General features: G+C 46.5%; 1 protein-coding gene across 1 annotated transcript in view; it reads right to left on the reverse strand.

Moving 5' to 3' along the window:
- LOC8025447 overlaps window positions 1-9,825 on the reverse strand; it is a 140,071-nt gene extending 130,246 nt beyond the window's left edge. The window contains exon 1 of the mRNA XM_042289275.1: window positions 9,354-9,825. Coding sequence (XP_042145209.1) covers window positions 9,354-9,446 — 93 coding nt within the window. The 5' untranslated portion in view covers window positions 9,447-9,825. The remainder of the gene's footprint in view (window positions 1-9,353) is intronic.
- Window positions 9,826-11,679: the final 1,854 nt, after the last annotated feature.

The raw sequence follows: 11,679 nt of genomic DNA on the forward strand, positions 1-11,679 counted from the left end.
TCCCGAGGAGAAGATCGAATACTTGGAACCTTAATAAGCGCAGAGGTGGTCACCGAAAAAATGATTACCTTCAATATGTAGGCTATATAAGGCTCTAGAGCAGTCAACGGGACTGTGAATGAGCTGTTCAGTGCGTCGTGGTGTTTGTGTTTGTGTTCGTTTCCAATGTAGCTTTGTGAGATGTATATAGTAGTGCCTTCAAATACCACAGGGACACCATTTGCTGACAAAATCGAAAATAAAAAAAAATCGTGTAATCGGTTTTTAATGCACAAATGGCATCTTGAGTGTGAAGGGATAATATTTTTGGTATATCTAAAATATATTTTGATTGATATTTATAATGTATTTTGAATACATTACGCGCGTATTTCGAATGCGGCCAAAATAATACGGAATAAATACAAAATGAATATTCGTACTAAATATATTTCAACTTCGTTTGAAGTACGGCCTCTTTTTGCTAAGGGGCCTTACAGAAACAAAAAATTTCTTAGTCTTATTTTTTTTTCTCTCGAACACCTACACCCATGAAATTTGAGTATGATTAATGCACGACCTAAAGACAACCTTGGGAAATGTTTAATTTGACTCAATTTATTGGTTTATTTATACAAATATTTTTACACCCCAAGTGACGTTCGGAAACGTGATATACACAGTGACAAAAGAAAATCGTTACGTTATTTAATCTCATCATCCTTATTATCTCTGGATGTCTAGTATATCTTGATTTTTTTTTATTCTATTTTATTGCCGACCTCGCACATCTGCAAGGAACGAAAACTTCCGTTCCACGAGGCGGCTTAGGCGCTCGGCAGATCATTAGCCGCACGAAGGGGCGCAGTGGCGCGGCCTGGCTCTAAACCCTTCCAGGAATCTGGAATGCGTAATTTTGGCGATCGTCCTTTCTCTCCCTCGTGCGAGGCGAATTTGCCACACCCGACATTTCCAGCTCGCACTCCGCCGTCATTAGGAACCGAGGCGTCAGGAGACATTAGTCGAGCGACGTTTGTATTCGCTTCGCTCCTCCCTGTCTCTCTTGGTAGTCCCAAGAATCTCTCTCGGTCGCGCTTTTACTGAAAAAACAAACAAAAAACAGGTTACTTATTTGCACTTTCTTTTAGAGAGGAGATCGGTACCGCCGTGCCCCTAGCGGCTAAGTCGAGAGCTAAACCTGTGTGGACAACAACGACGTGGAGTATTTGTTTGCGTTTATGACGCTTGCGTTCGGTACACAACACCGGTCGATGACAGGTCAAAAACAATGCTCCGTCTCTACTCAGTCACGTGGGTTCCGTATCTGGTATGCGGAAAGAAAATAGCGGGGAATTTTTTCCGCTAAATCTAGCGGGGAAAATTTTTACGCAAGATTTAGCGGAGAAATTATTCCGCTAAATCTAGCGAGGAAATTTTTCCGCTAGATTTAGCGGGGAAATTTACCCATAATGCACCGCGCGGTTACGCCGACGGCGTCGGCGACGGCGACGGCGACGCCGCTCAAGCCGGAAACGGGCCCCTAAGAGCTGCGCTCTAAAAAAATTCAAATGTTTCAGCATGGAATATGCAAGAAATTACAGTTGTGGCAGAACAAGATTGGGTGACAATCGCGAATTTGTCGTAAACACCTTTTAGCGGCATGGAGGAATCAAAACGATGTTTTACCGCATACCTGCAGAAGTGACGCCATTCAACATGGCTGCGCCCTCGTGGAGAATGTGTATATAGTGGCAAAGCCTGGCAGATCGCCACGAGAAGCGGCCACCGAAATGGAAAAAGTGGAGCGGCAGACAACGGATGAGAGGAGAGCCACGTGACTGGCGCCCTGCTGCGGCGCCAGTCACACTTCTCCCGAGCAAACAAGTGTGTTCCTGGTCCTCGCCGCTGCAGGAGCTGTGCGCTGACGTTCAGGTTCCCCGAGAAATAGCTCTTTGATGCTCTGTGCTACCAGATCCTCCCGCTCCAAATATGCGACCGGCTTTGTGAGTATAGAGAAGGCTATGCCGCGGCTTTGGCTGCACGTGCGTGTCATCAAAGGCTGGAAGCTCGCGCTCAAAGCGAATAATCTATATAGTCCCAGGGCAGTCAACAGGAGTCGCCTCGGTCGGCTGCTAGTCAATGCGGCTGGTGGCCAAAATGGGCAACTTTTGGGAAGGCACAGGCGTACCACCGAGCGATCGGACGCGAGCTGCGCGTCAAGAGTTCAGCAGAGCATTCGCCCGTCGTTTGAGCTCAAGACCGTGTCTAATTAATGACTGCGGTCACGGGCCATCTCAGATTTGCAGAAATCCCGCATAAGGTGGCGACACCTGTAACCGACTACAGAGCAATCGAAGCGTGTGAACATCCTCCTCTAAACCCGTACGTAAGGATATGACATTCTGATGGCGCCAGCTCAGCATTGGACACTTTTCAAAAGTCTGCGCCACAACCTGTCCGCCGTTGCTTAATCACGTACGTAGGCGGAGCGCAAGTTCGTCTGCTTCTTGCACAGGGGTTGTGAGGATGTCAGAACACCGAGCTCTTATTGGTTGATTGAACAACATAGTGGGTAGACCTCAAGGCATCTAGCATTGAGGTCTACCCCCTATCCTTCCAATCAGAGCTCGTCGTCGTTCTGACGTCACCTCAACCCCTGCGTAAGCAGACGACTTGCTTTCCGCATTGAAAACGAGTGCTGCGTCAATATTCGACTGGGGTTAGGTAAAGCGTAAGTTCAACGCGAGTGCCAGCTGAACGGTGATGCGGCCACGACGTGTATCCCACCGCTCGATCAGAAAGTCACGTGATTTACGTACCGCGTGTTCAATCCAAGGTGGGAGAAGGAGGCAAAAGCGCCCATCGCCCGCAAACGTCTCCCAACACCTTCTAGCTAAGAGAGTCGCATAGTGCTTGATTTTCTACATCACCTGTGGGAGGCCAGTACCACGAGCTCAGATTGGACACAATTAAGCGGGGATAGGAATTGAAGCGCAAAGCTAACACAGCACTTGTGTTTTCGTGTTGGCTAGGAAACTCATCAAATAACCTTCCGATTAAACGATTAATGCTTTAATCATGATTAGTTTTGTTTGACTGGTTAATTGCTCGGCTTCGGACTTGACCAGTCCCAAGAAAAGAAGACCTTCTAGCGGTATATCGATTAATCAACTAATCGGAAGCGATTAATCGGGTTAGAATTTTTAGACCATGACCAGCCCTATATGTAACAGATTTTGTACTAAGAGATCAAGGTTATCTTCTGAGCCGAGTCTGATAATCAGTCAGAAACACTATTTACTATACTCCTAATGAACGTGAACTCCCTAACAGGTGATGCATAACTCGCGAGCTCTAATCCAGCGGCTTTGCAATTTGGAGGACGCTTTACTTCGTGGCACGACAGCTTGAAACCTTACAAATTTTCCCTGATGGCTTGAAATTCCATCGCTTTCTTTTTGCCATAGGCGACAGTTCCCACTTTTTTTCGCGTGCTTTTTCTATTAGCGGCGAGATGTTTCGGTGGCGCCCTCGTTCGGTTACCTTTCGTGACGTCATTACCTTGTGAACAACAAGTTCGATGGTGTTTGTAATGGGCACGGTGGAAGCCTGAAATCATAGCGCTCTCAAAGCAACACTGTCAACACCGTCAAAGTTGAAGTTCTTACATTTCTCTTATTTCCGTCGATGAGACATCCTTTGCTGACGTCAGAGTTATCATTCGGCCAATTATGGTGGGCCGACCACAGCGACGCTTTCGATCGTTCACGTCGCCAATAGCTAGAGCCACTAAATGAGCTGCTCTACAGTGTCGGCACTCCATTCGCCGATCTGCTAGTGGGCGCCGCCATCTTGTTGCTTAGTGCAGAGCAGACGCAACTGTCGATCGTCACAATTAATAAATGCGACTTCCTCAGCTCTATACGAATCGTTAGGGAAGCTCAGCTGATATCGTTTTGCTTTGTCGCGAACAGTTTTAACATGTCTGGCGGACGTAAACGCGTTTCCTGCTATTTCAGATAAAACTTAAGAAAACTGGCCATCATGATTTTAAGCACCAAGATGGCTAGAGTGTAGATACTCCAAAGCATAGCTTATTTAGTCATTCTAGTCAGAGCTACTCCCTCCCGTCTATTATCTAGTACGTAAAGTCAGCTCAGTGTGGGTGCACGTAAGCACGCGCAGGCGAGTACAGTTATGAGTATAAATAAGCTAATAGACCGACCTCACTAGCCAGCTTCGTTATCCCACCGCTGCTGGTGTGCATCGTGGGAACTGTATATAGGGTATGGTGGCAGGGGAGGTGTGCCGAACAGAAAATCGATAGCATGCCACTTCTTCATAACGCCGGTGACACCGGTACCCTGCGCCTGATGCCATCGAGCGGCGCACAATGGCACCACGCGTGGAAGTGCATCCTGCACGAGCACGCGTAGGACGAGACGCTCTCGTGCGGCCGCTCGCTCGCGCACAACACTTGAGACGCATCACGCCACGCCCCTTCGAGCAGAAATGCGCCGGTAGCTAAAGCCTCTCTATCTTGGAAAACCGTTTAACAAACCTAACATCTACAGAGTAAGTTAGGCTGGTTCCGCATCAAAGTGATAGTAAGGAATCGCACTATTCTCAGAGCACCAACTATTCCCCGGCTCTTCTTACGCACCGCTGACAAAATCTAAGTAGCGAAATCGATTTCCAGTGCTTCCTGAATAGAAAATCAGTAAGAAAGTGCAACGTTTCCGACCCTTCCTCCTCTCCCCCCCCCCCCTTACACACACACACACAGAAACACACGCACTCTACTGATCTTCTGAGTGTCTTCTCCAAGCATTTTTTTAGTGTTTCGCAAAGTGCGAGGAAAGGTCAACTTTCTCAAAACTCTTCACACTTTATTTTTTTTTTAGAATGTAGCATTACAGGGTAGGGAAGGGTAAATACCAGTCAAAGTTACTAAAACACTCAGTTGGGAAACTCACTCTTGAAACCCGGACCGCTCGCGTCCACCGAGACCAAACTAAATACGATAACAGCGCCACCCTTCAGCGACTTGTCAAAACATGGGAAGTTAATTTATATTGCGTCTGCGAAATGGCACTGCGAGATGGCACCACCGGCCCTTGCGCGACTCGACCTCAACCGATACGTGCAGACGTGCAGTTTTCGGAGCGGCCACTGCGGGAGAAATGGCGGCGTTGCGATCGCCGTTGCTTTAAAGCCCCTCCATCCGAGGAAAAGTGGCGACATTCATTGTTTGGGAAATTTCATTTCATTTCATTTATTGTTCCCTTAAAGCGCCCGTAGGGCTTTACATAAGGGGGGGCTTTGGCAGCAAACAAAAACAACCAAAGAAAGGAAAAAACAGGATTAAAGGTTGCTAAATATCGAGAAAAGTAGCAAGTGCAGCTCTGAATCCAGATGAGTCTTGAATTGTAACAATATGTTCTGGCAGAGAGTTCCATTCTGAAAGTGATAATTGCAGTGGAGAGAATTTAAAAAGGTTGGTCCTTGGTGTTACCAGATGAACTTTCTGAGAATGGTCTGTACGAGGAGAAATGTGATGAGCCGCTGGACAGTACAATTCTCTCTTTAAATGTTTAAATGTTCGAGACACGTGCCGCGCGCCACTTCTGGGAAGACCATGGAGTCTGAAATTTAGCTCAGTGCTGCGCTGTGCCGCAATGATCTTCCCAAGGACTGCACGTTGCACGTGCCTCTTGCATCGACGCACTTCGCTCATCTCCACTATTCGCGACGTGCGCCATCGAAGGCGTCGCTGCGGTCGGCCTTCCACGATTAGCAGAATGCTGACTGTGACGTCAGCAAAGGATTTATCATCGACGGAAATGAGAGGAATGTAAGAAATTTAATTTTGACGGTGTTGGCAGTGTTGCTTTGAGAGCGGAATGATTTCAAGCTTCCACCATGCTATTTACATACACCATTGAACTTGTTGTTCGCAAGATAATGACGTCACGAGAGGGAACCATAGGAGGACGCTACCAAAACATCTCGCCGCTAATAGGGAGCTGGATGGCGCATATCTGCTCTCCGAGCCCGACGCAAGTGAAGCCACCGGAAGTTCGATACCTCTACCGGAAGTCGGGCGTGTGCTGAGCTTCCTAGTGCATTCAGGCAATATTTTGGTCCATGCTTTTTTCTGTCTTTGATTGGGTTTTAATAACCCCGTTGTAAATTAAATCCTGAGAATAAGGCATTTTAACGTAGGACATACGCACACGTGATCAACTAGAATCTCAAAACTGTTGCATCGAATGGCTTCCCAGGGGACTTCTTGGGTCCGCTTGCACTGTTACTGCGCAGCAAGCAGGCTCTCTTGAGATGAAAAGAAAAAATCCAGCGCCCTAAACGCTGTTCGAACCAGCACTCGGAAGAGTTGAAAAGCCCGTCAAGCGCTTACTTCCGGAACAAGCTGCTTACTTCCGGTGGCTTCATACCTGCCTGCTCAATACGCTACCCAGCCCCCTATAGTGGAGATCACTGACGCACTTTGAGCTACTTTGAAAACATGAAGGGACTTTACATTAGTTCGGTTCTCGAGTACGGATCAAAGCCACTTTTTCAAAGCAGGCTCTGCATAGAGCCTCCTTTGAAAAAGTTGTTCCAGTAACATTGATCAGTCAGGCACGTAGCCAGGGGGGGGGGGGGGGGGGGGGGGGGAGGGCATGGGGCCCAGACCTTGCCCCCCCCCCCCCCCCCCGAAATCTTCTATTTTGCTGGGTCCTCCTTTCCCCCTCCCCTCATGCGGCATTTTGTCATGGCCGCCCCCCCCCCCCCCCCCCCCCCCCCCGAAACAAAATCCTGGCTACGAGCCTGATATCAGTGCTGTGGACGTGACCAAATAGACGTAACCAAATACGTTACTCATTACTTAAAACATATTTAAAAACAAATTATGTCCACGCAGAAACTTAACATAACTAGTATTTACCTTACCTTTTCTACGGTTTTACCTAAACCCTCACGACGAAATACGCGAAGAAAAACGCGAAGACAAACGCAGATTCAAATAACGTGGCGCCTAAAAACAAAACTGATGTGTGCTTTTTTATGTTAAGTTTTGGGAAGATGTAATGCTAGCGCGACTACGTTTCTCGTTACTCAAAATAAGTGCCGTAACAACGTTATGCGTTACCGTTTTGAAAAAAAAAAAATGTAACAAGTATGTTATGCATTGCTGTTTTGAAAATGTGACGAGTACGTTATACTGCGTTAGAGAAAAAAGATACCCGTTACCTGTAACGCCGTTACTGGTAAGGCGATACCGATAGCACTGGTAGGTACCGGCATGATAACACAGACACAAAATACGTGCGGCTTAACGAAATTGGCCACCCCTCATTTACCATGCACAAGCGAATAGGTACTTTAAAAAAAAATTAAGAAACTTCAAGATCGACACGACGCTCAATTTTCTAGACTCTCGGCATGCAGTCCTTTCGAATATCAAAACACATGCTCGAAAATCATCACAGATATCCTTTGGACGGTTTTGTTTTCCCTGTTCTCTTTTTATGAACCCGCTAAACGACATCAAAAAACCATCGTCCAATAAAAACAGCAAGGCGCAGCGAATGTCGTGCCATTGCCAGATGCGTCTCAAAACCCCCTTCCCAAGACAAACTCAACACGTGGGAGCAAATGCGAATTAAAAAAATATATATATATATCTATATATATTCAGGGGCAAATAAAAAATATCAGCACAAAACAAATTGTCCGGGTGTATATTTTTTTCTCTCTCTAAGAGACAGGACGACAGAACTTATTCCACGAGCCTATTACGTGAAACTATACGCAAAATGAATAGATTCATATAAATCAGACGGTGGGAATGCGTGTTCGTTCTGCCGCGAACAATGCAGCGGAAAGACAAACACAAAGTGACAAAACCTAAAACGCAAAAAAAAATGAAGCCTAAGTGATGATGGAACGACACAGGAGGAAAGAACGAGTGAGCCAGCGAAAGCACGAAAAAAGCACTGCGAACAGTGAAGGGCAGTCGAAAGGATGGAAGCAGAAAGCAGTCATCCAGCAAGCAACGAAGGAGAAAGAAAGAAGGTGCGTGAGAGAGTTTTTCTTTGCACGGATGGACAAAACGAGAGGAGAACGATCATCCTTCCTTCCAACTCGAAATTATCACGGGCGAAGTTCGGCGAGGATGGAGAAGAAAAAAAAGCGGAGCAAGGATTCTAAGGGGGCGAAAGGGAGAAAGAAGACAGACGTAAGAGAGGAGAAAAGAAAAGAGTGTTTAATAAATAACCGGGAGTTGAAAGGGGGAAACGGAAGGGGAGAGGAGACAGGTGGTGCTTATAATCGAGTTCTTGGGCAAGGTCAAGTTCGCTCGGCTGCCAGTCGTGCTTCGCTCGCGCTCGTCCTCGGCAGCGGTGAAGGTACTCTCGGAAAGGACTGAACCCGTCTCGGAGAAGGAGAGAGCGCGCGAGAGGGGGAACGGGGAGACCTAAGTTTTTGCTCTTGGAATACCGGGCACGAGAAGACATGGAGCGCAGGAAGTCGGGCCGGTTCGCCGCTGAAGCTAGCGGAGGAAGCATTCGCTTGTTTTATGTGTAATGAAGTTTCTTTGTTCCGCGCTCGCAACAGGCGACATATGTATGCAACGGACCAACACAAACACTGGAAATATTAGCGCGAGGAATTTGGGCAGTTTTCACGATGTTGGCTTTTAGATCTTCGGTGGGTATACGAAGTGCACTCACGCGCATTTAAATTTCGCTCAAACCCCGGATGAGCTCAGGGAACGATCTAAGGCGGCAACTTCATAATATATCTATGCTCTGCTCGAACAAGTAACGTAATCTCAGGAGACTATCACAAAAAGGTAGCTAGTCAAAAACAAAAAATCTGATTCTTACTGATGTGGCCCATCTCCAATATACATGTTGCCTTGACGCGTATGACACGAGATAACTTGATAAGGTATCGTGAAATTGCTTCCAGTCCTTTCAACACGTGCGGCACAAACCAAGACGTGTAATCCCGAAAAACAGTGCGGCTCCAAGTTTCAGGCAGCCAGGAAAAGGTTATATACTGTGAACACACAGATTAGCCATTCCATTATCAAACTAACACTCACATATGCACTTCTAAGTCGCAAACCCCTATATTTTGCTTTGCATTCTAGTAAACCAACATTTGGCGCCCAACGTGGGGCACCTAGTTTTCATTTTTTTACATTTAAGATTGATTGAATAAACACGTAGAGGATCCACGAAGTGAAACTACAGAAACAGCCACCACAGAAATTATCGAATCACAAAAAAAAAAGAAAAAAAAAAAACAAGTTAAAGAAATTATTGCATTCACGAGCCGGACGCGTACGGCCCCCAAAAACTCACCCTTTTCCTCCGCCTGCTCCGCTCAACTTTCCACTCCGACACGACGTGGCCCTCGCCTCCTCTCCACACCAAGTCCCAACATGAGCCTGTCATCCGTTCCTCTTCCTTCAAAGTTGGCCAACAAAAGCCCCCGAACCAACACTCGCCGCGACAACCAGCAACCGAACAACCCCCACCGTCACCACCATCACCACAAACCGCGCGAAGAAACCACCACCGAAAGAAGTGTCACCACATCACCACCGCCAGCCGAACATACCACGCACACAGCTTCAGGCCGAGCAGACGAAGAAGTGGACGACCAATTAAATGTACTCGATTCTTACGTACTGCGATAACAACAAGGTGTTGTTGGTCCGGCCGTGGTGGTGGTGGTAGTCAGTGCGACGTGTTGGTAGGATTCCCGTGGCAAACTCTCTGGCTCACGCGCGCGAGAGTGGCCGGAGCGAGCGTCCGAAATATTTCGGCAGGAACCAAGTTGTGGAAGGCTTTCGCTCGCGCTCTCTCTCGCACGGTGGCCCACAGGATGCGCCGGCGTCCCTTGGATATTTTTTTGGGGGGGGAGGGATCGGGCCCGCCCGTACACTGTCGCCATCTATCGTTCGCGGGCGGCAGCGGCGGCGCGGAGGCGAACCTTTTGGTTGGCTTCACCGCGAGGCTTCTGTCTGGTGTGAAGGAGGGGGAGGAGGAGGTCAAGAGAAACTGGTCGGGTTTCGTGGTGTGGAGAGATGGTAATGTCTGCCTCTTCACGTTCGATTTGGGAGTAGCCTAGCGCAAGAGGCGACGACAAAAGTCAGTCGTTATTCGATGTTTTTTTTTCTTCTGATAACACGGTGGACCAAAACGTGTTAAAAAACCACTGAAAAGACAACAAAAATTTTAACAGTTTCGGTGGGACACGCGTGTCAAAAAGTTAATTTTTTAGAGCAGTATTAACGGCGCGAGATTTATTTTCGTTCGGTCTGAATTATGCGCGCAAAGTTCATGACGTCACGAAATGGTCAAAGACTTTTTCCATCTTAACGAGATGGTCATACACTTTCTCCCCTTCAACGTGATGGCCACAGCTTCTCAATGCCGCGGCTTCTCTCCTCTACCCGAAATGCCGAGAGAGAAATGTGGAAAGGAGGTGACTAACGGCTAAATTGCGTCTCGCGCCGTCAATATTGCACAAGAAAAAAATAATATTTTTTCGCATAAAATAATTTTTTGACGCGCGTGTCCCAACCAAATTGTTTAAAAGACAAAAAAAAAATCTCTTCAGTGGCCCTTTAAAGGGATACTACAACAAAATTTCGGCGCTTATCTCTCTGTCTATACGTGTTCCAAAAAGCAGTATCAAATCGGACACACCACTATCTCGTTAAAGAAGACACGAAAAGGAATTTTAAAACGAATTAATCGACTAGCAAAGAGCACCTGGTGGATGTCGCTATGGCCTCGTTTATAATGCTCGTCTAGGAACCTTGACAGGTAGTGACGGAACTGTCTCGCTTCCCGCCACGACGAGAGAGGAGCTGAAGGAGGAACTCCCCCCTTCCCGAGACTCTCTTGTGTGTGTCCGAGAAGTCGCTATTGTCCCTCTACATTATTATACGTGGCTTGCACATGACGTGATTTCCGATGACCTCCAGAGAAAAGGCCCTTACAAAAATAATCAGTGAGTACCAATTGACTTTCTATTGTGTTCCTATAAAGTCAATTGAAACTCAATACAAACTCAATGTCTAATGAGTTTAATCCTTAGATACTCATTTTTGATTCTATTGAATTTACTCATTAGGAATGCAATTGAGACTGATCATAAGAAACTCAATTTCGATTCTATTGACTTCACTCACTAGGAATGCAATTGAGTCTGATCATTAGAAACTCAATATCAATTCTAATGAATTCACTCATTAGGGATACAATAGAGTTTTATCATAAGAAACTCAATATCGACTCTATAGAATTTACTCATTAGGAATGCAATTGAGTTTGGTCGTAAGAAACTCAATATCGATCCTATTGAATTTACTCATTAGGAATGCAATTGAGTTTGGTCATAAGAAACTCAATATCGATCCTATTGAATTTACTCATTAGGAACGCAATTGAGTTTGGTCGTAATTGTGGATTACTGCACCGAACGATTATTGCTTGTACCAATGTTTTTCTATCAAGATATAGACTCCAATACGTCGAAACATTGTTTATCATTTATGAGACTTCCAAGGAGGAAATAGCAAACTGGCAACCTTAATAAATGCTGAGGTGGTCACCGGCCAAATGGATACCTTTCTTATGTAGGGTATATAAGGCGGTGGGGGTAGTCAAGGGGAGT

The sequence above is a fragment of the Ixodes scapularis genome, unplaced genomic scaffold (genome assembly GCF_016920785.2).
Source record: "Ixodes scapularis isolate PalLabHiFi unplaced genomic scaffold, ASM1692078v2 PGA_scaffold12__126_contigs__length_90152505, whole genome shotgun sequence".
NCBI classification, from domain to species: Eukaryota; Metazoa; Arthropoda; class Arachnida; order Ixodida; family Ixodidae; genus Ixodes; species Ixodes scapularis.